The 27993-nt window shown below is 38.5% G+C and overlaps 1 protein-coding gene across 1 annotated transcript; it reads left to right on the top strand.

Moving 5' to 3' along the window:
* The first annotated feature begins 67 nt into the window (after window positions 1–67).
* Window positions 68–17422, top strand: UBXN2B (UBX domain protein 2B). Its single transcript, XM_050892049.1, has 9 exons — window positions 68–190; window positions 2934–3034; window positions 6084–6155; window positions 7700–7859; window positions 8403–8480; window positions 9828–9937; window positions 10410–10547; window positions 12890–13051; window positions 14974–17422. Exons 1-9 carry the CDS (start codon window positions 68–70, stop codon window positions 15134–15136), a joined length of 1107 nt encoding a protein of 368 aa, XP_050748006.1. The 3' UTR covers window positions 15137–17422.
* The last annotated feature ends 10571 nt before the right edge of the window (window positions 17423–27993 follow it).

Genomic DNA, 27993 nt, shown 5'->3' with positions numbered 1-27993 from the left:
CCGCTGGCGGCGGAAGTGCCTCGCGGCGCTGGCTCCGCCTCGCCGTGCCCTGCCCCGCCCTCAGAAGATGGCGGACGGCGGGGCAGCTGCCGCGCAGCAGGAAGGGGAAGTATCGGCGGCGACCGGCGGCGGCCGGAGGGATCGGCAGCCCCGGAGCGGCGGCCGCCCGCCCAGCGCCCGGGATTTGCAGGTGAGCGGGTGGAGATGAGCGTCCCGCTCCCTCCGCAGGGCGGGGCCGAGTGCCGTGTCCCCTCGGGGGCGCCGCTGGCCTTCCCCCAGGCCGCCCCTGAGGGGAGCGGGCGATGCACAGTTCCCCCGCCCCTCTCGTTGCCAGTCGGGGCTGCCCCGACGTAGCCAGGCAGGACTGGGCCTCTGAGCAGAGGCTGTCGTCTTCTTTTCTTTCTTTTTTTTTCCCCCGTTTTGAGGCTGGGAAGGGAAGAACGCCTCTGAAAGAGGACTAGACGCTTTAGGAGACTGTGGGTGGTCAGTGTGTGTGGTGGTCAGCTCTCCAGGGAACTGGAAGGGCTCTCCCAACACTTCAGTAGCTGGGTTTTAACTGTACTTGAAGTTATTTTGGCGCCATAGTATTTCCTGATTATTTCGTAAGAGTGTCTTTTCCCGCATGAAAATGTCAGTCTCCACAAATGTGGTGTAAGACTAAGGACGAGATCTTTTCCCAGGTTTACATAGGGAAAGTTTCAAGAGACTGGTCACAAATGTAACTCAGCATTGGTACTTGAATGCTTAATTGCAAACACTTTTAGCAGTATTCCTCTTTTGTGTGTGTGACTTTGAAACTGTATGAAGGTTCAAAATATTTTAGCAACAAATTGATTGGAAAACAGGTGAAACTTTTAGTAACTGAAACTGCCCCTATTTTATTTAATTGTAGATAATTAACAGAGAAAGATGGATATAGTTTTCTTTTTTTTCTTGGTTACTGTTTGGGATTTTCATAGGTTCTTGTTGAGATTAACTTTGCTACAATATGTAACAGTAATAAAGTCTGTGTTAATACTTTTGGTTCATAAGGTCTTTAGTTAGTCAACTGAAGCAGATAGGCATTTTGGGTAGGTGATTATTGATAAAATGTTCAAAACCAAAGAAGTACCCTTCTGGGTCAGAGTAGCTGACCATCCATCCATCCAGCTCAGTACTTGATTTGTCATGGCACCATAAGAGATGTGGCATGAGGAAAGCACAAAAGCCTGACCATGCCCTTTTATGCTCCCTCAGCATCCCTCAGTCTTTGGATTAGGAGCGGTACAGGGTAGATCTTTGCCTATTCCTTTTAGTGTCTGCTTATGGACTTGTTATCTATGACTTACCCCATTAGTTTTTGTCCTGGTTTCGTCTGGGATAGAGGTAATTTTCTTCTTGGTAGCTGGTATAGTGTTGTGTTTTGGGTTTAGTGTGAGAATAATGTTGATAACACGGTGATGTTTTAGTTGTTGCTAAGTAGCGCTTGTCTTAAGCCAAGGACTTTTCAGTTTCCCATGCTCTGCCAGCAAGCAGGTGTGCAAGAAGCTGGGAGGGAGCAGAGCCGGGGCAGCTGACCTGAACTAGCCAAAGGGGTATTCCATACCATGGAACGTCATGCCCAGTATATAAACAGGGGGGAGTTGGCCGGGAGGGGTGGATTGCTGCTCGGGCATTGGTCAGCGGGTGGTGAGCAATTGCATTGTGCATCACTTGTCTTTTCTTGGGTGGTTTTTTTTGTTGGTTTTTTTTTTTTTGTTATATTCCTTATAATAGTAGTAATATTATTATTATTATTAGTTAGTAGTGTATTTTATTTTACTTTAGTTATTAAACTGTTCTTATCTCAACCCACGAGTTTTACCGTTTTTATTTTTCCTCCTCCCCATCTCACTGGGAGGGGGAGGGGGAAGCGGCTGTGTGGTGCTTAGTTGCTGGCTGGTGTTAAACCATGACAGCTTTACATATCTAAAAGATATTTGCTTGTATCCTCAGATAGAATGGAGGTCTTCAGTGGTTTTCTTGAGCTGTCTTGTTACTCGGTTTAATTTTCTTAATAGGTATAATTCCTCAGCTCCTATTTTTTCCCTGCAGAAAATGCCTCACAATAATATGGGATTAATATCCTGTGTTCATAGCAGTGTGTTTTGAAGGACGGATGATATTTCATTTTAATTTAATGTGTATTTCTTCTACATAAAACTATAATGAAATTGTAGCCTAATACCTCTTCTGGTGTGTATGATAAAATGTTAATATTACTTGCATAGTGTGAACAAAATGGTTTGGGGATGAAATTAAGGATGATTTGACAAACAAAATAGAGTATTATTCAGGACAAAAGTAAGATTGCTAAAAATGACATGTTAGATATGCCTCACACAACTTCCTAAAAATGAACTTGCCAGTGATATGGCAGCATTTGGGGAACCTTTGGGAAAAACTTTTTTTTTAAAGTATTTGCAATGATGTCTTGAATTCAAGCCAGAAAGGCTGAATTGGTTCTTAATTCCAGTACAAGCTTATTTGAGTTATGTTTTTTCCATTTCTATGTAAAATGTTTGTAAAATTTATTATTTGCTTCCCAGTCTTATCAGACAGTTACCTAGCAACTTTATTTCAATTTGTTAACATTAGTGAGATGATGCTTAATATATATGTGTGTATATACTCTTGTGATTCTGAATCTAATACAGGCTGAATGTAGCTAGTGAAGCAGTGTGAACCAAGTGACAGCAGAGTACAAGTTCCAAGTGACAATGGCATTAAGCATCATATCTTTTTTTTCATAAAGGAGAAAGTAAGTTGATTTTAGGGAAATAGTTGGGGTTTCTCATGTTGATGTTTTTAATTTTTCTGGTGATGCACACATTTTGCATTAGTTTTCGTCTTATTTCTGTTCCATATGTAGTTCTAGAGTCACAGACTTCTAAAAAGAGTTCTGTTCCTTACAGTTGGCCTTGGCAGAGTTATACGAAGATGAAGCTAAAAGGCAGTCATTGTGTCCTGACAAACCAACAACTACAAAGATTAGTAACACAAAAGTATCACAGAGGTGAGAAATGCTTTGTACTTCAGAAATGTGTTGAATAGGTATTGTATTAGGTCACAAAACTTTGTCATACTTACTTGATCTCCTCCTTGTATAAAAAGCAATCTACAGCAGTGTATAATCCAGAACTGTGAATCCCTGTAATAATGCATTGTCTGTGTCTTCTCAGAATGCTTTTTAAATTGCATTTATTTAGGAACCTTTGTACTGTACAGTATTCCAAAACACTTTAAACCCACTTCAGATAAGATAAGATTAAGATGCTGTAAGTGAAATGCAGTATTGCTGTTTATTTACACAGATAGAATTTGGAAATTTGCTGTATCGGAAACATACTGCAGTTCTTTGCTTCTTCAAAATTCAGCAAATCAGTAGTTTCTGTGAAACTTGACAAGTGAGCTGCTTTGGGTGTTGTACTTACCACAGTACCTGATGAGACAAATATTCATTTGAAAAATTATTAGTAGGTTCATTAGTAGGCTCCTATGTGGTGATAGAAATAAGAAGGGCTTCTTAATGAATTTGTGTGGGTTTGGCAGGTAGAAGGAAAGACATGTATCTATGTATATATCCAACTTTTGCTGGCCTGCAGTGTTTGCAGTTCACATAGCATTTGAAGATTCAATATAGTTTTAAATTTTTTATAAAGAACTCTTGCCAGTTTTTAAACAATTTAAAGGAAAATTAATTTAAAGAAGAGAAGTCTTTACATCATTACTGTCAGTGATGCCATAACAAGTCTTGTATTTGGCTTGTCTTTCAATCACTGCTGCCAGTATGGATCTCTGTTTTAAAGGAGGTTAAGCAGCAGAAAAGATCTTAGTCACCAGAGCCATTCTTCAAGTGCATCTGCAAATGCAGATCTTCAGGAAGAGGGATTTTAGCACAGTATGTGACACTTGGAAAATAATAGCTTTTTTGGTGAGTTTTTTTGTTTGTTTTGGTGAAACCACCTAAGTTGACTAATCAGCTACATAGAACACAGTTTATAAACAAATAAAGCAAACAGCTCCATTTACTGATACAGATCATGAAATTAAAACTTCCCACTCCAACTGAAGGAAAAGCTGCAATACAGTATCTCAAATACTTCAGTGTGATAGCTGTTGGCAAACACTTGCTCTTTGTTGGCAATCATACTAGAATCTGTCTGAGAAAGAAGAGATGGCTGCTATTTGCATGGTATCTGAAATGAGATTTTTCTTTTAGTAGGCTTCAGTTTGCTCTCAGATGAGCAGTGTATTAATTGCAAGGAAACATAGTGCTGTTCTTGAAGTCATCTACTCAGCTTGCCTTCCACAATTGCAGGTATAGAAGAATGTCTCTGGGCCCTGCTAGAACAAATGCCATATTATATATGCTGTCATGTTGTGTAAGCTCCTTTAAGAAACTTAAGACTATTGGCACAAAAATACAAGCCCCACAAAACCTACAATGCGACAAAGGAAGAAAATAGAAAAGATTAAAGCATTTCTGGTGCCCGTGACCTAAGTCCATAACAATACATTTTTTTCTGAGAAAGTAATAAGAAGCAGATCCTTCACTGGGATATAGAATTACATTGTTTTATCGACACTGTGTCCTGGTTTCGGCTGGGATAGAGGTAATTTTCTTCCTAGTAGCTGGTACAGTGCTGTGTTTTGGATTTAGTGTGAGAATAATGTTGATAACACGCTGATGTTTTAGTTGTTGCTAAGTAGCGCTTGTCTTAAGCCAAGGCTTTTCAGTTTCCCATGCTCTGCCAGCAAGCAGGTGTGCAAGAAGCTGGGAGGGAGCAGAGCCGGGGCAGCTGACCTGAACTAGCCAAAGGGGTATTCCATACCATGGAACGTCATGCTCAGCATATAAACTGGGGGGAGTTGGCCGGGAGGGGCGGATCGCTGCTCGGGCATCGGTCAGTGGGTGGTGAGCAATTGCATTGTGGATCACTTGTCTTTTCTTGGGTGTTATTTCTTTTTTTTGTTGCATTCCTTTTCATTACTATTATTAGTTAGTAGTGTATTTTGTTTTACTTTAGTTATTAAACTGTTCTTACCTCAACCCACGAGTTTTACTTCCCCCCCACCCACCCCCCTCCTCCCCATTCCACTGGGAGGGGGGAGGGGGAAGCGGCTGCGTGGTGCTTAGTTGCTGGCTGGGGTTAAACCGCAACACACTGATACTTAAAAAAGCGATGGCCTGCTCTGCTACACTTTGATTTCAAAGGTATAGTGATCAGACAAATTGCATAAATCTGAACTAGTGATCTGCCATTACTCATGTAGCAGATTGTATGTATGTTCTTATCCTATGGTAGTCGGCTACCTCATATACATCTTGCATTAATGAATTTTATCATCAAGTACTACAGGATAAGAGCATATATCTGTACAGCTTTTCCTGGCATTTTGCAAGCTAACAACCCTAGCTTGTCCTGTAGTAGCTTATCGATCTGTCCCTATCATAAAACAGAATCTGATTCTGCATTTTAATCATCTTTTGAAAGTCTTTGTGCTGTTGCCATTCAACATATTTTTAAAATTATGTAAAATAGAAGTGAGAACTACTACTTTTTAGTTTTTAGGATCCTTATAGACAGGGACTCCAGGACATCAAGGAAAGCCGATGTTGACTTCATTAGGCAGCTTACCTCTTGACAAAAACAGCTAAAATGTGGAAAGAATTTCAAATGTAATTAATTCTGGTAAGCTGGATTCTGAAACACCTGTTGAGCTTGCATATTACTTGTGTTATCTGTGGGATCACTAGTGGTGTAAAGCAGAATTCTGCATAACCTATGCTGGAATAGTTCAGTTGGAAGGGACCTACAATGATCATCTAGTCCAACTGTTATTGCAAAATGACACTGCCATACATGTGCCCTTTCCTGCTTATACACTGAGAAGCATTAATGGCTATGTACTTTGGCAAAAAAAGTATGGTGGGAACAAAAAAACCCCAACAACTTGATATCCTTAGTTTTTGAAAAAGTAGTTTCAGAAGTTAATATGAACTACTTAGTGAAGTGTATGTACCAGTCATCTTCAAACCTTTTCTCTTATTCTCTTGGCAGTCTTAAAATTGATTCTCTTAGAAGGTTGAGAAAACCAGAGAGAAGCATGAGCGATGACAAAGAAAACCAAAGGTATTTTTAAAACAAAAAAAATGATTTAACAATTGCGAAAATAATTGGGTTTTTTTGTGACATTCACACTTTGCTCCCCTGTTTTTCAGAATGCATTTGAGCTAAGTCTGTCCTGCAAAGAGCTAGTAACTACAGAGATGCTATGTGACTTATTAGAGTAGGTGTTAGCCATACGCTGCTGTAGTAAAACTGTATTTAGCAGAATCTGGCTGTAGTCATGTAGGACCTGTAGATGCCTTAGCACGTGACTGTATGGATGTAAAGGTTGTAACTTATACTTGGACTCAAAAACTTTTTTGCCTTTTCTCAAATATCCTGAATTGTTCTGTGTATTCATTACTCAAATATTTGAGTACTTCCTTTCTTTTTTGAATACAAATTCTGATGAGAATTCTTGTTTCATCTCCTTACCGCTATGATTCTTTTAAATCTAATAATTAAAGGTTTTCCATATAAATAGTAATTGGAATAATAAATACAGATTATACTAAGAGATTGCCAGTTATGTGACATAAAAGCAGTGTGGTTGTACAGCACCTTCATACTCGCTACTGGTTTTGCTTAATTGTAAAATACGGTAGAATTGATTGCATTTTGAAGTCATTGGCCTGAGAGACAGTTTCACATGGATTAATTGATTTACCTTGCCCCAAGTGGTTAAGTGAAAAAGTTAAGGAAAGTAGAAAGCACTTGTTTTATTCGTTATTAATGCTTTTTGTAATCAAAGACAAAACACTCAGGTTTGCCAGGCTTTCTATTTATATACAGATTTTTTTGCAGCATTTATTCCATTGGTATTTAGAGATTTATAGCGCCTTCCTCAAGATAATCCTTGAGGACTATCTTGATCTTCATAATTCCATTCAAAACTGTATCTGTTTGATTATTTGTAATTTAACCTTTCATCTTCAAGAGCTAGAAATGGGGCTGTGTTGAAGAAAAAGAGCACAAATTAGCTTTCGCTGCAGTTTCTGCAGATTTTAAAATGCCTTGAAAGGTTAATTAAATTTGTTAAAAATTTTCCATTTCTGATATTGGCAGGAATGGAAGTATACTAGATCTTTAAATTAAAAGATCAAATTGTGGCACTGTTCAGGCTTTCCAACAACAGTTTTACCCTTGTTCTGCCAAGGCAGTGTTAGTTGTGAAATCTATATTCTAAGCAGCCCAGGCACAATCTCATGCACAGGACATCCCTGAGGAAATTGATCTTTCTGGGAGCAGGCGGCATCCACATAAGATGAGGTGCTTAAAGCCACGGCTGCATCAAGACTGCGTTCACGTAAACATATGGCCTTGGCCCCTAACCTCTGGGGTCTGCTCAAGAAGGCACCTTGGTAGTTTTGTTAGCGAAATGTCTTCGGAGTAGCGCTGCTTGGATTGCTGGGAAGGTCAGAACCAAGTGGAACATTTCTGTTATCAGAATGAAAAGGTTTTGTGCCAAATTTGGCTTTTTGTTTGTTAATTTTTTTCTTTTGATGAGAAGAGGAAAATTATGCTTGTCATTTAAAGCATTGTTGCTTATGAACATTACTATTCTAAAGATTTTATTCAGGTGACTCGGAATATAGAGGATTACAGATTTCTGGGGCTTCTAATAATCCGAGTAAAATTGTTGCTGAACTCTTCAAGGAAGCAAAAGAACATGGGGCTGTCCCATTAGATGAAGCCTCAAGAGCATCTGGTGATTTCAGTAAAGCTAAGGTAAAAGTTAAAAGATATTTTGATCTCTGTTTACATTAGTGTCTCTGAAACTTACCTAACCACATGAGAGCAAATACACCTTTTTGTGGTTTGCGAATAGCAGAGCATTTGATCAACACAGTAGTGTATTATCTGCTCAAATAGCTTGCTCTAGAAAATAAAGTGGGGAGGAACCACACGATTTCAGGGGAAATCATTAGAAATCAACCTGAACTGGAATTATTTGCTTTAATTAAAATTGATTTTAAAAAAAACCCAAAACTGCAGTTGCATCCCAATCAAAATTTCTTATCTGTTGAATTACTAATGTTTGAAAAAGTGTAGAGATTAGAAACTGAAATGCATCACGTAAAACCTGCTTAGCCTGATTATGGTTACTAGGTATAATTTTCCACTTAGAAAATATACAAGTTAGAACAGTGTATTTGCTTTTTATCACAGAAGCAGGCTTGCTGATGCTTTTATTTGCACCTATGTAAGAATTCTAATAAACTGTTTCAGATACTTATTTCAATAAGCTTTTCTGTGTATTCTTTTTTCCAGTCATTTTCTGGTGGTGGATATAGATTGGGTGACTCATCACAAAAGCACTCTGAATATATATATGGAGAAAATCAAGATGTAAGTAAAATTCTGAATAGCAGGAAACAGAATCTCCAACAGATGTCTGCTTAATAATGTTTACAGCTTGAAATTGCAGTATTACTGTAACTATGTCTATGAGGAAAAACTAATATCTAAATATTAGATATGTTTTAAGTAGCAATTGTTAACGTGTCCACAGAGGACAGATGTTCATTGGATACCCCTAAGGCCTCCATTATGGAATTTTCTGATGTAAATCACTTTGAAATTCTTAGCAGACATTCCTTTCAGTTACTTTCCTCCAGCTATTGTTCTGCATTCTCTTAGCTATGCTAACATTTTAATCCTCTTAGGTTAGGGATTGTTTCTTGTTGTGACTTGCAAAGTAGTGACTTGCAATCTCAAACTGGAGGGCATGGATGTATTCTAGGAATGGTGAAGCAGCAGGTTAGAGGCCTTTTGAAAACTGTCTGGCCTTTCTTTCCTCTCACTTAAAAAGCAGGAAGTGAGGGAGAGAGTGGGGAAAAACAAATTTCTCTACACTTTGCCATTTGTGTGAATGGCTAGAGCAAATGTTAAGCTTATCTAGAAACAAAACCAAGAAATGAGTAAGGCCAAAGGATGTGGTTCCAGCTGGGGGGGTGCTATCATGTCACACCAGGAGCTACTACCTTCTGCCCTCGAAGTAATAGCCAGCTGTACTGAGCCAGAAGCCTGTTGCAGTGGGGTTACCATAACTGAGGGCAGGGTTAGTTTTCTAAGGGAAGGTCAGTTTTACTGGCTAGGGAAGCCTAGTTGTGCTGGACTGCAAGGCAGTTGCAGGGAAGAGAGGTGCAGGCTCTGACAGTGAAAGGCTCTGGATGGACATACAGGCACGCAGCAAAATAAGAAGGGAGGCTGGATGGAGATAGTATCAACTTTATTGGAGCTCAGCATGTAATAATTTGAGGAAAGAGTAGTTTTCGCTGTAACTGATGTATCAGCAATAATTTGTGATTTTATGGATTTATTTCTTAATTTATCAACAAGAAATGTTTACTGTTTTTGAAAGTAATTGTAACACTGTGAAGATCACTACACAGTCACTGTATTATCTGTTACGTCATGGACACCAGATTAAGAGATTCTTTTTCCCCAAGTGTAAAGGTGGTCTTGAAGTAGATAGTAGTCTATAACTATTATTTGCTTTTTTTAAAGGATTCTAACAATGATATTTACAGTGCAGTGCTCTGTTCTTCTTTTGTCATCTGCATTCTTGTTTGTGGTCTGCTACAAAATTTGTTAAGTATAGATCAAAAATTGTATAACTAATCTGTATGAAATTGAAATACCTTATTTGTCTATCTTCACTTTTTTTTTTATTTCACCATTTTTGCTTCATAGGTTCAAATTTTGCTGAAACTATGGAGGAATGGCTTCAGTTTAGATGATGGCGAGTTGAGATCCTATTCAGACCCAACAAATGCTCAGTTTCTTGAGTCTGTTAAAAGAGGGTAAGTTAAAATGGCAACTTTTTTGAGGTATGTCTTTCAAGTGAAGTGAAGAAAAATGCTTTCTCCACTTGTTTGTAATTATTAAAAGCTCCAGGCTTCTTCTCTGCCTGCACCCATAAAATATATTCTGTATTTGTCATCAGACGCATGGGGCATTTAAAAATTTGGAACACTTTGGTTCCTTCTGGTGGTTTAACTCAGAATGCTACTTGTTACAGATGGTTTTTAGTTTCACTTGTTTTGTTAGTGCATTCTAGGTTTTGCGTGTCAGTACGTTCTAAGTTTTGACTGTCAGATCACTGATTTTTTTCTTCCTTTAGGATGAAATCATTTCATAAAACAATTGGACATCTATGACTTTTAAAGTAAACATACTAATAGTATCAACTTATATTGTACTGTGTAAGGTTTTTGTGCAATTTTGTATTGCAGTTCAGAACGTAATTGGGAAACTTTTATTTTTGTAATTAAGGGAAATTCCTGTGGAACTGCAGCGACTTGTTCATGGTGGCCAAGTTAATTTGGATATGGAAGACCACCAAGAACAGGAATATGTGAAGCCTAGACTGCGATTCAAAGCTTTCAGTGGCGAAGGGCAAAAACTTGGAAGGTAAAAAATGCTAGGTTTTCTGTTCTGTGTTCATATGCTATTTCAAAAGCTGGTTTTAATCGATTAGGAGACTGTTGGAGAAGCTAATCAGATGACAAAAGCAATATAAAATTATTCTGTGCCACAAGGCTTAGCCCTGATTTCAGAGTCACCAGTAATCATGAAAGTTTATATATAATCTTAAAAAACGTTAAGTCTTAGTCCTCCGTTGGAACTGTTCATGGATTTGCTAGATGCTTTGTGCTTTGTTGTGACTATGAGATTTCTCTGCCTGTTCTTGCGTATAATTTTGCCTATATTTTTTTTTTTTTAACTTCAGCCGTGTTTAAAACGGGAGCAAAGGAAGCTGAAAGGTGATTAGTACTGTACAAACTTCATGAGAAAATCTCTGGATAGAGGAAGCAGACCCAAATAAATTGTTCCCCATTTAGTGAGGAACAGGCAGAACTTAGTTATAATGTGATACTGACCAGTCAGGATACACTCTGCTCTGGCTTAGCTGCAGTTCATGTTGTCTTGTACTGCTGGAATCATCACAAAGGGAATAGGAGATGCTATTGCAGCAATATGGCTGATGCCTGACTTAATGCGGATGGAAACTATTTTTGTGTGGGAGCAACTCCCATATTTTTTTCTGGAATGAAGCAGCAGATATAGTGTCCTGAAATATAACCTTGTAAACGGTCACTCATTATAAGTTATACAAGGCAAGTCTGTTAGCTTTAAGAAAGAGAAATAATTTGATAAACTAATTTTTTTTATTTGATCCAAAATAAATGAGCAATAAGTTATATCAAAATGTCTCAACTTTTACTAGGATTTGATTAAAACTTCAAATGATGCTGCAAAAATCTGTAGTAGGAGCTGTTTTTTTAAAAGCAAACAACCAGAGAAATTGTACATGCTCCCCTAGATGAAATAATACTGCAAGGGCTGGATTGTGGGAGAGGAGGGGCTCAAGTTTTAACCTCTAATTGGAGCCCCCACTTCCTCCAATTCTAGTGTCATCTCCAACTACAGTATAAAGTTCATATATGTAGTAAAAAAAATGAAATTTAATGATTTAGAAAAGCTTACACCTGGTTCTGTTTCATTTGCTGTCCCGGTGCAAGGGTCGGTTGATGCTGTTAAAACTCTTAATGTGTACAATTCAATTGAACTGATACATAATGTGCCAAAATTCATTCCTGTGACTGAACGTTTCAGACTATTTTGTCCAAAAGTGCATAATCTCTGTTCAGCTTAACTTGGTCAGTAAGAGTAAACAGTAATGTGACCTCAACTCTGCCAATCATCAGCTTTTTCACATAACAATTATAGGCTTTATAGCCTCTTTTTCAGCTGACTTGATATTAGCTGTTGAATTGTAAATAATTCTAGGTTTCTGTTCATGGTTGCACTTATTCATGTAATATGTTTGGTTGCCAAAAAAAGGTATTACTGGTATGCTTCTGCAAGTAATTTAATTCAATAAATGATTCTTAACTGTTTCTAATCTATATTTCGTCTTTTTAAAAATGAGGAAATGCGCTCAGTAAAACTGAGAAGGTGGTAAGCTCTGGTAGAGGTGACATAGGGAACAATTGTACATAATAGCTTCTTCACCTGAGCACTTGCTCAGATTATTAAAGAAAATAGGTTGGGGGAGAGGAGGTTCTGTATATAAGAAAATGCACACCTGTTGTGTGGCATTTTTGTTTGTTTTGGTAGCTTATGAAGTCTCAGGTACGTAAGCAATGAAAGGAGCAGCCAAATGGTTGTCTCCAATCAGATTTATATTTTTTTTGTACTAAGTGTAAAAAATTCCATGCTTATGATGTGGTGATATCAATTACCTGTTAATATCATTTGTGCTCTAAAAGGGTGGGGGATGCCCAGAATTGTAAAGTAGTGCTCCTGAAAGCAATTGTTAAAGTGATTTGGGTCATTTTAGTGCACTATAATGGTGCTTGATTATTTTTTAATATAGTCCAGGAGGTACGATATATAAATCTTAGTATTGAAAAACTGTCATTTCATGCTCTGTAAGCATAAACAAAGATGGGTTTGTTTGTACTTGATTACCTATTTAAAATCATGCAAATATAATTATATGTATAGTTATAAGAAAAATAAATAGGAAATATTTCAGTCATTGACAAACTACGGAAGCATTATTTGTGTGTCTCTTAGAAAAGCTGTGTTTATACTTAGTTCAGATAACTTTGAGAGGATTTTCATTGCTCATTTGTACTAACTATACATGGTAGTCATTCAATGAAAACTGAAACATTACTCAATTCTGGTTTGATTCCATTAGTAACATCTGGTTTGGGTTTGGTTTTTTTTTTTCAATCCTTTAGCCTCACACCTGAAATAGTCAGCACACCTTCTTCCCCAGAGGAGGAGGAGAAATCCATTCTCAATGCGCCTGTTCTGATTGATGATTCCATGCCAGCAACGAAAATTCAAATTAGATTAGCAGATGGAAGCCGATTAATACAAAGATTTAATCAGACACACAGGTAAATTGATTCTGCATCAATGCAGGTAACCATAACTATTTCGGTAAGTTTGTGTTTTGTCATTAAATGAATATCAGCAAAACATCAAAAAGGAGAAAATACAGCTCCACTGAAATGCTATAGCTCTGTGTCATTTTTGTAACATAGATGTACTGATGAATTGACTGTCAAAGCAAAATTCTGTACTTGGAAACACAAGATATTTGATAACTGCAAAGTCACAAACTTCTAGAGCCAATTATGTCCTGTGATTTGTAAGGACACGATACCAGCCATAACTGTTCTCAGGGCGACTGAAATCTGGACAACCTTGCTATGTAGTCATCCCTCCCAAGAAGGACCCAGGGTTGGAGCATGTGGCTGACTCGGATGACACTGTGAAGGCACTTTATTGCAAGGTGTCTAATTTTTTAGACCTGTTAGTAGTTTGCTGATTAGAGCTTGCCATCAGTTTTATTGACATTGTTGGGGCATTGCCACAAATGGTCTTGGCCAACGCCATTTATTTGCCTAAGAGGTTGTGTTAGTGCAAGGTTCTGCAAAGCTCTGCTTTGCACTGTGCAGCTGAGAGAACTTTGGGCAGAGGGCAGAGATTTGGGCAGTAGTTCCACCCACACTTCATAGCAAGCAGGGTTCAAGCCAGCCCTGATCTGAAACCTGCACCATTGTGTTAGAACACAGCTGAAACTGAGCTTGAATCCTGCCTTGGAGGTGGTCTTAGCATGGACCCAATTCCATGTTAATATTGTTATATGGGGAGTTCACCTCTTTCCTTTTTTCCCTTCTGGCTTAGAATAAGGGCAGAGCCAATGTGCAGCTTTCTTCACCTGACAACATACACAGACCACAATGAGGCAATTTTAGCTGAGATGCCAATTGGGAGGAAGATACAGCGATAATTTTTCATATTTTGTCAGACCTGATAATGTACGCTGATAGTACAGGCCCGGATCCTTTCTTCACAGCACCTGCTGGAGAAGTGACTTAGATAAACAGTAGGCCTTACTGGGAGCCTCTGTAGCCATGATGTGTTTTCCTCTGCCTGCATGGAAGGGTAGAAGTGGTAAGCTTCCCAGTAACATCTGTAACCAAGGGTGTGTTGACAGAAGCTTATTTTAATCGTTATTAACTTTCTCTTGGATGTGAATCTTTGTAGTTATCCTTGCCATATGTATGATCAAAACCAGCTACTAAACTGCATTGCTTGTCTCATAAGCCTTGAAGACTGAAAGTTGAAGTCCCTGCTTATTTGGCTACAGTAAATCTACCTACTTACTAGTTACAATAGATCTTCAAAGATTTATTCTCAGCTTACTAAATTAGGAGAGAAACCTCAAATTTCAGTTTTCTATCTCTAAAATCTCATTTATTTTTCATCCTTGCCTTATAAAACTAAATTATTCTCATTATACTGTTGATGTGATTGTTTTATGAACTATTGTTCAGAAGTTCAGTGTCAAGTGAAAGTAGGGGGAACCTCTTGCTATTGAAGTGCATTAATAATTCCCCTCTGCTTTCTCATCACTGTCACTGTATATTTTAAGAGTCCTCCTTCCATTAATAATTTAGCCTTTTGGGAATATACTAATAATAGTGAAATTTTTGACAGCTGGTGTTGAAATTACTTGACTTTCTGTGTTAAGTATCCATTTGCAATATACTTCTATGTTACAAATTTTATTTCTGTTATTTGAGAAAACAAGCAACATTCATTTTAACTTTTCAGGTTTTTTATGCAAGAAGCAAAAAATTCTAGGCTACAACCATTAGTCATCTGGATCAAATGGAAATGTAAAATCAATAGGGCACATTAAATGGTTTAGTCTGTTAGAAGGTTTTGTGTTCTCTGATCATCTTAATGTTCAGAGACTTCTGTCAAAATGGAATCATACACAGTTTTCATGTCCATATCCTTTCCACAGGATTAAGGATATTCGAGATTTCATTATCCAGTCCCGTCCAGCATTTGCAACAACTGATTTTGTTCTTGTGACTACCTTTCCAAATAAAGAACTAACAGATGAAAGCCTGACACTACAAGAAGCAGATATACTTAACACTGTGATTCTTCAGCAATTAAAGTAATCTTACAGTTGTTGGTACAATATAGGGAGCATGCTGTATTGTCATACAATATGTTTCCAACAGATGAAAAAAGGAAAGATCAGTGTCTTTTTACTCCCCCACTTCCACGGATCAGACTTTTGGGTTTCATGTCTTCCAGCTATAGCATATCTAACTTTTTAATTTTAATTTCTCAACGTTGTTCAGCCTTTTTTCAGTGTTAAAATTAAGCTTCCCTATGTTAGTATGTTTCAAACCACATCTTGTACTAAATGTAAAATGAGATATGACTTTATGACTCTTCATTATTTTGAGGGGTTGGGGGGAGAAGCATTTTTCTGAAGGGGACAGTATCTTTCATAAAGTTGGTAAGATTTGCACTATGGAAATGTTTTATGCTGCATTGACACACAGCCATTTGAAAACTTAGCCTGTAGGTTATGTTTACCTTCCAAGCTGTATTAATATTAAGGTGTTCTGTTTAATAAGTTGACAGATAATTAATGCCCTAATATAATTTTTGTATATTCTGTTTGTAGTGTTTCATGGTGTAGTATAATATTTATATTCTAGTTTTTATGTAATTTTGCATATATTGTTGCTCATATGAGTGGATCAGTTCAGGAGATGCAAACCTCAGCTATTGCAGACTATAATAGATTGTTCTAATTTGTATTCTAGTTGTTCTACTTGTGGTGAAAATAAGTATGAATTTTTTTCTTCTTGAAGCTAGAGAAATGGGAGAAGCCACTGTCATCTGGAGAAATGCTATGATTTAGATTTCATGAGAGTAGGCCTGTGGTCACTTTGAACTTGAATATGCAGTTGAACCCTGTGCAGCTACATGATTCTTCACATGAACAGTTACTTAACCCCAAACAAAAAAACCACCAAGGTGCACAAACACAGAAGTTGTTTATGCTGTCACTTGCATGCACAAAAGTAGACATGTTAATTGGTCGTGTATTTTTGACCTGAATTTCAGGTCTTTGTATTTGGAATTTTGGCCAAAGGCATTTTGTAATATTCAGTGGGGATTTGGTTGTGCAGCTTTCACTATACTTGTTTGGAAGCTGTATAGTTAAACCCCTTAATCTTTGAAATTATATATTTTTTCAAATAACTGGGCCCTACACTGCAGTATGCAGGTAGGAATCTTATGTTGTGGGCAAACTGTCTGCTGTGCTTTAGTAGTATGCAGTTTTATAGTATTTGTGGCTTTATATCAGATGAGTGGATCACACTCTGAAGGAGGGTAAATGGGCTGTATCTCTTGTACCGATATATGTGTTAAAAATGCTGTTTTCAGTGATTATTTTATTCTGAAAATATCAATACTTATTTATTTATGCCAAGCTTATAATTGGTCAGTATATTTGATTAATCTTACATTTTTACCTCAAAGTAGACATTTGACTGAGTAAATTTTAAATGTGCAATTGTATTTGAAGTATTTGGTTTTGTAATCTGAATATCTGCATGATTTTAATCATAATTCATTTCACGTGCTAAGTAATTAAAGTTTTAAACTAAAAAGACCATAGGCAACACTTCTTGTTTTCTTCCCAATTTATGTTGTGATGAAGTGGTGATTGTGTTGCATGCCAAATGTTTAAGCCTAAACGGAAAGGAATGGACACTTACTATGCATATATTTTATATAGTAACACTTCTTTAAATGCAAGGCCAAAGTCAGTATTCTGATAGCGATCTTGGGCAATCTGTGGTTTGGGCATATTTCAGTTCAGAATATAGGTAAAGTTACATTGCTTATTACTTCTGAAGACCATTATTAATTAAACACTGATGTATGAAGGACAGTCGTTAACTAAATTGTTTTTTTTTCCTCTTATTATGCCAAAACCCCCAACTGCATATTATCACAATCTCTTTGTTTCAAATAGCTGGTAAATTTTACTGTTCAGTAGCAGCTGAGAGTAACTGGGGGTCCCAATAGTTGACATTATTTTGTCAAGCACCAAGGGAATGTATCGATGCTCATGTTTAAATATTTCACTGCTTCTCAGTACTTTAAAACCTATAGAATCTTCCATCTCATAATTTTATGTCATACCTTTTATTAACATTAAATTCTCATTCGTGTAGCTAACATCTTGACATTTTTGGCATAAAAAAAGTTATTTGAGTACAGACCTATGTGGATATGCAGTTAAGACTGGCTACAAGGGAGAAGGGAGACTGAAACAATGGAGAAGGAGCTTGGTAGAGGATGATGATCTTTCCCTCATAGCAAGGCTGTTGAGCTTCTTGGGAATTCCTCTTAGCTTCCATAAAATACCGGTAATAATCCTGTCACTTGCTCTTGTAGGCAGCTTATGAAAGGCTCAGACTTCACCTCTGCTTGTCTTTCCCGGAAATCCTGTATCACACAAGAGCCAAATAATCCAAAACTGAGTGTTTTCTCTTAAGAAAATATCTCTGGACCTGAATACTTGTGGGTTTTTTGGTTGGTTGTTTTTTTTTTTGGACACTACTCCCATCTTTGTAATCATTTATTCTGAATAAACACAATCAGGCTTGTTAGTTTTTGGGTTTTTCTTTTTTTCAGCAGCACATTGAGACGTTTGTAAACATTCTGCTTTAACCAGACTACTGGACACACTTGTACAATTAGCATATATTAACAGCTATCTCATGCTGTTCTCGCTCTTTGGTGAAAATCTGTCCAATATTAAATGAACCAAGGAAGAGCATGGAAGCACTCAGAGGTGCTATTACTAGCTCCCTGCTTAGTTGCTTGCACTAAGCTAAAGCTCCCATGATCTTTAAATTGTATTTTTCTGTGCAGGGAGAATAGACAGAGATGCACCTTCCCCTTGCTCGTGCTGATTAAGCCTGACAGGCCTCAGCGTAGGCATGTGCTGTTCTATGGGCAGATGAGAGAGTGAGCAGCAAGAGTCTGGAATAATAAATACTGACTTCGTGGCACGCCAAAAGCAGTAAGCTTGTGGGGTTTCTATGGGGTGGATATAGTCGGAATGGGTTCCTGAAGAGATTAAAAGTAGGACTGGTGCTATTTAGCTGCTTATCAATTATTTGGAAAGAAACTTTGAAAACCCAAAGATTAGTGCAATGATAAACAACAGTAGGTAGCAACTATGATGAACATTTAGCGAACTGTAGCAATCGGATCAATTGCATCCTTAATACAGCCAAATGTCAAGTTATGAATCTGGAACCAACTGTGAAAGACACTAATAGCCTGGAAAGCACTGGCCCTGGAAAGGAGTTGGATGACAGTAGGAAAACAATGCAGCACAACTGTTTACACCCCTTTGAGGTTTACAGAGTTGACTCTGTGACTGGGAGGTGATTTTAATCTGTGTGTTTGTTATTGGTGAGTTTGATACTGTTTATGGTGCTGGTCCTGCTTCTTAAGAACTTTAGGGATGGGACCAAAAAAATCAGTGGAAATGCTGAATTAAATATCTTCTCTTAAAAGAGCTCAAAACAGGTAGCTTATCAGGAAGAAAACAGAGAGATGAGGTGACTTAAGGTGAGCAGTTACTTCACAGAGGGGGGAAAAGTATTATAGGACCGTTTGGTAGAGAAAAGCATAACAAGAATTTGAAGGTTGTACGAAGCTGGAAACTCAGTTCAGGTATTTTCAAAGTGAAATTAAAATACATTTTTCAATAGTTGAACTACTGGAATGAAGCAACCTTGAAAATCAACTTTATCTTCTGTTTTTTTTGTTTAATTGTCATTGTTATGCTGGCTTTCTGTAAGATTTGTTTTAATTAAACCAAATTCATTTGGGTTTTGCTACTGAGGCAACAAGGTAAAATAAGATGGCTTAGTTTTTGGAAAGCAATTTACTTTGCCTTTGACCAGTCATACGTATGATGTTTCATATTTAAAGGCTGGAAACATTATGTACCTCACTGTACATCTTCAATCTTTTCATTAGAGACATTCCAAAAAAAGTCTGCTGAACTTCAGAGAGATGATTAAGAGAACTCAGATTACAGACCAGAAGTCACCTTCTTACACTTCTTACTTGCAACTCTCCTCCTTTAGTAATGGTCTTGTTCTGTCCATAATTGAAGAGCTCTCTGGCAGCACGTCTGAATGTTAAAGGAAAGAAACTAAGTTTAAAAAGTTTTTCATCTAAAACTGAGAAGTGGGGAGGGTAGCTAGTTCTTTTGCTGGGAGCTGTCTGCTCTTGAGTTAAATGTGATCTATAAGATACACATTTGGGCTTTTTTTCTGGGGTATGAGAAGATAGACGTGTTATTCCAATCTGCATTAAGTGAGACATTCTTAATTGTGGAATTAAAAAAAAATTCCTTTAGGGAATTATTCTGGAAGAGCTACTGTTTTACATTTATAAATCTACCTCAGTCCAAATTAATTTGGTGAAATCTTAGACCATTTAAATACTAATGAGCAAGTACTCCCAAATGGGAATACCCAGGAGTCATTTTTCCTATATGATGTTTTTAGCTGAAGTTTGAATAGAAGGAATTACTTATGCAGGGCTGTGAAGCTAGTGTTTATTTCGTGGAATTCCTAGTGTCTTACTAGGTGCTGATATAAAAATTTTGATTGTCTATTCTAGCAAAAAAAAAAAAATAGAATTTATAGTGTTTACTAGCTCTATCCTAAAAATTACCAAACAATTGCACTTTGAGACAAAATAAACTTTCTGATTTCCAAATTAAATTTTAATTAACTTTTTCATGGTCATAGCTGTCTACAGTGTTTTGGACCAATGGAAGCCTCAGAACTTTAGTGCCTGCATTGTGCAAAACCCAGACAAATGTTCCGTTTCAGTGAACAGAATTCATTTCTGTTTCTCTTGCAACTGTTCCTAATCAAGTTAAATTAAATCATCATTAATCAGATGTTCACAATGTAAATGTCCTTACAGTCTTTCGTGCTGATTTCGTTAATCCGTTTTAAATTAGATTTTACAAATAAAAATCTGTGCCTGAATGTGAAAATGTAAGTGCTAGGGGGGTTTGCAGTTTGCAGTTAATAGAGAAGAAGATAATACCTTAGATAAGATATTTATTTCTAGTTGCATTTGAATTATTCTTCTCTTAGCAAGCTGGTTCTTAGAAATTGAGAAGTTTTCAATGGAGAAGACTTTGGCTCTGAATGCAGAATAGTGCTACCACTTTTTGTCCATGAATGAGTACTTTGATACATGTGAATACTTGTTTCCGCTTTTTTATTTATCATTTTTTTTATATTGGTTCTCTTGTTTTAAATGTCGCGTGTATGCTTTCAACACTTTTAACTATAAAATTATATTCCTGCATATTTTTATTAATGCAGTGCCACTTCCCATAGCAGTCCCCAAATCCTGTAGTCTAAAAGGAATCATTGAAAGCAGAACAGGGAGCATAAGTGGATATAGGCAGATGGTTATGTTAATGTTTTTCACTAAATTATTTGCTCCTGCTCTTACAGTCTAATAATTCTTTTGGTTTTCTAAGGAGTCTTCCTGAACACTGTTTTTCCTGGAAACAGACACAGATTGTAGACCCAGTTGGAACTGCTTGGTAACCTTGGTCACCACTCAAAATATTTTAAGCCAGGATTTGGTCTGTGTGAAAGGAGTGAATGCTTCATCTGGAGAGATCAGACAATTAGACGTTAAAAGGATCTGCTCAGAGGAAAAAAGTGAACCTGAATCCTGTCTTAAATCCTAACAGTGGGAAAGTTCAGATGTACCACTGAGTTTGTAGATGCATATTTAAGGTTTATCTTTCCATCCACAAAAAGGGAAAGTGGCTGTTGTAACTTGATTTTAGTTGTTTTGAAGGTGCTCTTCCCTCTGCTCTTTGTGAAAATGGTAAAAATAAACTTTGTGCAATTGGCTTGCAAGGAGAGAGGTAACTCTGCCTGACCTTGCTGTACTGCAAGCTGGTTTTAAGAGAGAGGCTAACAATCCACCTTGGTCGAATCAGAAATAAAACTTAAAAGGCCTGGAAACATTCTAGGTTTCAGCTAGACTTAACAGAGGTCTGGCATCAGTCACAACCCTTAATGGAGGACTAAGCTCTATTATTAGGGATATGCCTAAGGGAGATTCCCTGAACATTTCTATCTTGCCCATTGTACATTAACCACGCCTGTCACATGGACAAGGGAAAACGGAAATGAAAGATTCTTTGCAATGTGATGATTTAAGGTGTTGATGTTAGCGGAGTCATTTTTATTTGCTGACAAAAGGGTTTAATTTCAAAGGGCTTTTTTTTGAAAATGTAGTGCAATTCAGCTTCCAGGTTTCTGTCTGGGTCTCCATGATCCCCTTCTCTAAAGCAATTACTTAAATGAATAGAGCTAGATAAACAGAAGAGAGGGGACAGATGGATGTGTCAGTCTGGCAAACCTGGAGGCAATTTGGGCCTAGGAGGCAGAACAACCACCCTCAGCAAACGTAGGCAGGAGAGGATGCTTGTTTAGTGGGGACCTGTAAAACATCCCAGCTGAAATAGTGACTGTTGTGTGAGAGGCTGTTAGCTGGAACAAAGCTGGTACTCCAGGCTGCTGAGCTTCTGACGCCTGCTTTCCTTCATTCCTGACTACCTACTAGTCGTTGTCTCTGCTGGTCGTTCCTGTTCAGTAGCATAGTGCCTGCAGTATGGCAGTTCTTACAGACAACGGTAGTGGTTTGCAGGAGTCTGTTACAAAAGGCAGACTTGAAGTCTTCCCCTTTGCCTCAATACCTTTCTTCACCCAGTTTCTTCAGCATAAGACCCCAAGATACCCTAAACTAACACTTAACCTGGGTACATTAAGCAAGTTTGGATTGTCTTGTCTTCTCACCATGTCACTCATAAATATTGCACTTGCCCTACGTCTATTTAGTTTTAATACCTGTGCCCCAAATAAAACAAATTACACAATCAAAATTTTGGTGTCTTCCCTGTATCCCTTCTGGTAAGCTTATGGTGCTGGCAGATAATTTCTGCCCAAGGACTCCAGCCCTGTGGAGTTCTCATGAGGGCAGCTCTCCTTCTTCAGGTCCATGCTTCACTACAGCAAGAATTTCTTTTTTTTTTTTTTTTCTTTTTTTGCTTGGTTTATTAGTAAATAAAGTTTTGTTAGTCATTGTGTATTCCAGGCTGCACAGAGTTCTCCACTGTTTTGATGTTTCATGTTTAAATCTGACAATTCTTTGACACTCCCCCCAAGTGACTTAATAATATATGAGGTTTACTTAGCTAGTGCTTTTTGTATTCCTGTTATTGCAGAGCTCAGCCTTTGGAATACAGTGCTGTCTGGGTTTTGTGGGTTTTTTGTAGTATCTCATGGCCCAAATGAAGAAATAAAGCTTAGGTTGCACATGTGATAAAGATGTGGAGTAGGTCACGGTGTCAGCAAATAAATGTGAGAAAACTAGAACTTTGAAAGGATTTTGGAAGAACTTCGATTCTTCATGTTTCTCCTCTAACCTGCGCTGACCTCTTCCATACGGCAGTTTTTGCTTGTTATTTGCTCAGCTAAACATTATCTTATATGTGTACAGAAAGTCTCTTTAAGTTCTGTATCAGAGGCTTGAGCCTGCAATGCTTAATGCCTGTCTTCCTAAGCAGCTCCCTGGAGACTATTGGCCTGCCTGTAGGCACATGTGAGAATAATTAACTTCAGGTTTAATGCTCGAGTCCTAGGCTTTTTGTGGCTGGTGCTATGTCTTTCAGTGTGTCTGCAATTCCTAAAAATAGTGGCTGCCTAGTTCTAGTTGCAATCTTCAGGCCCTACAGCAGTAAAACTTTGAAACAATAAAAAAATCAGTTTAATGACTATGTTATTGGTTTCTCCAATTCTAGCTCCTAGTGCCTTGACAGATATTGCAGTATCAGTCCCATGGATCTCCAAGTTGATGCGTCGATGGATATAATCTGTAGCTTTGGTGTAGAGAAAATGTATGGAAGAGAAAAACATTTGTTTTCTCTTTCTTTCTCTTTTGAAGTGGCAGTTTAGCTGAACCCATAGAAAGTCAGAACATGTCAACCTGGCAAGGTCTGTTTGCCTTAGTTGTCTGTATAGGCTTTATTACCCAATCGACTGCGCAAGCAGAGAAGGTAGAGGTGACCTGGAGTTAGTGATTTCCAAATAGCCTTTACTCATGGCCAAGGCCACCAACAAACAACACAATTTTATGAATTTTCTTAGAATAGTAGCACATGCAAGCTCAGATAGTGCTGCTGTCTTTGTACGAGCACAGTAACTAAGTATTTGTTAAATGCTGTTACAATAGTGAGATATCTTTATTATGGAGAAAACTACATTTTGCTAATAGACTTGTTTAAGTCTACTCTTAGATGAACAAATCAGTCTCTTTTCCGTAGAGTAACAATTTTTGTAATATATTCAGAAGAACTTGAAATTTTGTGTAGTAGCAGTAGTATTGTTATAGAGAGCTTGTCTGCAGTTACAAGGATATTTTAATTCCTGCAAGACAAGATAAAAAAATCTAACTATACTATCAGATAGGAAAAATTTATTTGGATTAGGATTTTATAGATAAAACCAAGCAGGGGTTGCCAAAGCTGCTGGTCTGATGAAATCAGACTAATCTTCAAGAATGAACTATATTATGGTTTGTTCAGGATGTGGTAAATATTTTGTCTAAATTCCCTCAGTGAAATATGGATGTAGATTCTGCCAATAACTTGTACTTTATAAAAAAAGGAAAGTGTTAGGCTTTAAAAAGAAGCCTGAGTATATTGGAGATTTGAAGGCCAGACTTGAACGTTAGTTAAGCAATTGAGAAGCAGCTGGTAATATCAGTAGAGCCCAGTTTTCCTTTCTGGTTTGCCCTTACATAGAGCAGTTGATTACAAACACGATGCAAATTGGTCGTAGCAAATGATTAGGGGGAGATTTTTTTCTCTTTTTATCTTGTCATTCTGAGGGAGGAACAGATTGTAATCTGTATCAGGTATTTCTGCTAGAAAAGCTTCAACAGATGTGACAATAAAAGACACTGCCTTCTTACTCCAGCTATCATAGCACTCACAGAGCTTGCAGTCTACACTTCCCATGCAGGTGGCTGCCCATCTTTCATAAATGTCATGCTTTTTTTTTGTATTCTTGCCTACTTGAGTATCTGTCACTGAAACTGAGGGAGTCTTCTGACAACATATTTTCATTCTGCACTCTCAGGATCTCATCTATTATGTTGCACCTCATCCATTTTATTTGGTCTTCTGCAGCTAATGCTTCTGCTCGAGTAATGAGTTGCCTGGGTGGCTAATTAGGCTGATCATGTAGCAGTTTCTTTTCTGCTGAAAAATTACCTTCTTGAGGATAGATCATAATAGTTTGTATCCCAAGGATTCGCCTTCTTTCTGAGAGCCAGATTTTTGTGCATATTTAAGAAATCATTTGGAAGACGTATTAAAGTGGAAGAAAGGAAAACAACTCTTCCTCAACTCAGTAGCGGAAGATTGTCACGTTTGATGCAAACGTCACTAATGGATTCTGCTTTCTACACTCTTTGCACTTCCTTTTTTTGCCATAGCTAAGCTAAATTTTTCACATTAAAGACCTTGAATCTCTTTTGTGTTGCTTCTCGGTTGCCACTACTCTGAAGGTATTGGTATCTGGATGTTTCTCAGCCCTACTCTGGTCAGAATGAAGTCCTTCAATCTGTAGATAGAGGTAAAAGGCAAGATTTGCACTGGACGCATGAGCCTATTCCCTTACTCAGTGAGCTAGAATACTGTGAACACAGGGGATCTTTCTAGTGAAATACCATAGCGGACATAAGAAGTGAATGGTAACAACAAAGGACCTTGGTTAGCATGAGAGGGAGTGGTGGCTGGTTCTCGCAGCAATACGTTATTATGGACTTCTTTTTTTTCCCCATTGCTTTTCTGTCTTTTGCATGCTAGAACGTGCCTCTCTTTCCTCACCATTTTTGACTAAGTGGACGATTATCACCTTTAACCGAAGTTCGGAGCACTTTGGCAGTATTGCCAACTCTCATACTTTCATCCCAGTAATGAGGTTTTAGCTGTCGTTGCAGCTGATCTGTCAACCCGTGGCATGCCAAAGACTGCAGATATTGCAGCCTAGCTGTGGGAGAACTTCCCCTTTCTGTTGTTTCTTCTCTCTTATTTTTTTCTTGTTTCTCTGTTTCCTAAAGCAGAACAGTCAGACTGGATTGCTGCAGAAGTCAGCAGGAGTTTGTTCTCATTCTGTGAGCTGATGGGGTTTTCTAGATGAGGAAGTTAAAAGGAAAACAAACAAAAAAAAGCTCCAGCAGCAAAAAGTGACTCTGCTTATGAACCTCTTCCTATGAGCACTGCATCAGTCCCTTGAAGCTTTCCCTTCCCTGCTGCAGTACCAAGACTGGAATAAAAGAGGAGGGATGAATCATGGAATAATTTAGGTTGAAAGCTACCTCTTGTTCATCTGTACCCTAGGGTTCTTTAACCCTACTCTCCAGACTTAGTAAGGGACAAAAAGACCAGGTTGCATTTAAACCCATGGTAGTACAGGAAATCTGTGGAGTTGCAGGTGAGAAACATGGAGTATGAGGTAATGAATTAGGCTTCACCAAGGGCAAGTCTTGCCTGACCAACCTAGTGGCCTTCTATGATGAAGTGACTACATCAGTGGACAAGGGAAGAGCTACGGATGTCATCTACCCGGACTTCTGTAGGGCCTTTGACACAGTCTCCCACAACATCCTTCTCTCTAAATTGGAGAGATGTGGATTTGATGGTTGGACTGTTCGGTGGATAAGGAATTAGCTGAGTGGTCACATCCAGAGGGTAGTGGACAACGGCTCAATGTCTAGATGGAGATCAGTGATGAGTGGTGTCCCTCAGGGGTCCATACTGGGACCAGTAATGTTTAATATCTTCATCAATGACATAAACAGTGGGATCGAGTGTGCCCTCAGCAAGTTTGCAGATGACACCAAGCTGAGTGGTGTGGTTGACCCGCCTGAGGGACGGGATGCCATTCAGAGGGACCTGGACAAGCTGAAGAAGTGGGCCGATGTGAACCTCATGAGGTTCAACAAGGCCAAGTGCAAGGTCCTGTACTGGGGTCGGGGCAACCCCTGGTATCAGTACAGGCTGGGGGATGAAGGGATTGAGAGCAGCCCTGCGGAGAAGGACTTGGGGGTACTGGTGGATGAAAAACTGGACATGAGCCGACAAAGTGCGCTCGCAGCACAGAAAGCCAACTGTATCCTGGGCTGCATCAAAAGAAGCATGGCCAGCGGGTCGAGGGAGGTGATTCTCCCCCTCTACTCTGCTCTGGTGAGACCCCACCTGGAGTACTGCATCCAGCTCTGGGGTCCTCAGCACAGGAAAGACAGGGACCTGTTGGAGCAGGTCCAGAGGAGGGCCACAAAAATGATCAGAGGGATGGAACACCTCTCCTGTGAGGAAAGGCTGAGGGAGTTGGGGTCGTTCAGCCTGGAGAAGAGAAGGCTCCGGGGAGACCTTATAGCAGCCTTTCAATGCTTAAATGGGGCTTACAAGAAAGATGGGGACAGACTTTTTAGCAGGGCCTGTAGTGATAGGACAAGGGGTAATGGTTTTAAACTAAAGGAGAGTAGATTCAGACTAGATATAAGGAAGAAATTTTTTACAATGAGGGTGGTGAAACACTGGACCAGGTTGCCCAGAGAGGTGATAGATGCCCCATCCCTGGAAACATTCCAGGTCAGGTTGGACGGGGCTCTGAGCAACCTGCTCTAGTTGAAGATGTCCCTGCTCATTGCAGGGGGGTTGGACTAGATGACCTTTAAAGGTCCCTTCCAACCCAAACTGTTCTATGATTCTGTGAATTCCCTGGCTGAGGAAAAACAGACAGATGTGATGCACATGTCAAATGAAAGATGGAAGTTTGTAGACCGGTTGGGACCATTGCCACCAGTGGCAACTCTTAGAACAAGGACTTGATGCACCTTATTTCACAAACGATGGGAATAGGTGTCGAGAAAGGGAAAGACCCCAAAGACTAAACATAATCTTTGCCCACAGAATCATGACTTTGTATGTTTTTGGAATACAACTCAGTTTTCAATTTTATATTAGTGAGATGATTGTCATTTAGGGTAGAATGTAGTTCTTACCCAGAAGAGTTTTCCAGGTGTCTTCAGGTTTCTTTAAAATTCTTCCTTGGAATGATATGATTAATGTAATTTCTTTCTGAGGTCTGGGGGGGGGAAGTAATGATGGAGGTAGATTTGACTTGCACTAATGAGCCTAGCGAGACAGGCTCTTTTTTCCTTCTGTAAGTAGAGATTGTTCTCTATTGCTCCATATAAAACAAGCAAATTAATAAAATCCTCATGTTTATAAGAAACATCTGCAGCATCAAACATAAATATGTAGAAGCTTATCAGAATAAACAGCAAACAAAACAAAAAAGTATTATAAAATGACAGTCAGTGACTTTGATTTGTGATTAGGAATTCAGACAGGTCTTCTCTGTTATATTTTAAAGTAAACAAAAAAAATGCAGCTCTGCACCTGAACTTTTTCTGTAAAAGGTTTGTGCAACATGCATCTCACCAACTGATTTGAACAGTATGGCCGTGATAGTCATGAGATGCTGCATACCAGAATTTAATGTCAGCAGACAGGAACATCTCTGTAGTTTGATGGATCCATATTTGTGCATAGAGCAATAGATAGAAAATGATTCTTGGAATCTGCCCTGATATATCTCTTCGGTGACTTCAAGTTAATAGAACGATACAAAGCCACTTTCTGCCTTTACAGTAAAAGTTATAGAGGAGACTTTCAAGGACAGTACACATTGGTTTCTCTTCCTATGGTGGAAGTTTTAGATTAAGTTCCTACTGATGTTGATGAGACTGGAAGCAGACCAATGCCAAGTGTTTTGGGAAACTTTTACTGTGTAAGAACTCC

The sequence above is a fragment of the Gymnogyps californianus genome, chromosome 2, assembly GCF_018139145.2.
Source record: "Gymnogyps californianus isolate 813 chromosome 2, ASM1813914v2, whole genome shotgun sequence".
NCBI classification, from domain to species: domain Eukaryota; kingdom Metazoa; phylum Chordata; class Aves; order Accipitriformes; family Cathartidae; genus Gymnogyps; species Gymnogyps californianus.
Note: the sequence above shows the minus strand (reverse complement) of the source record. Positions and strands in the feature narration are given on the sequence as shown.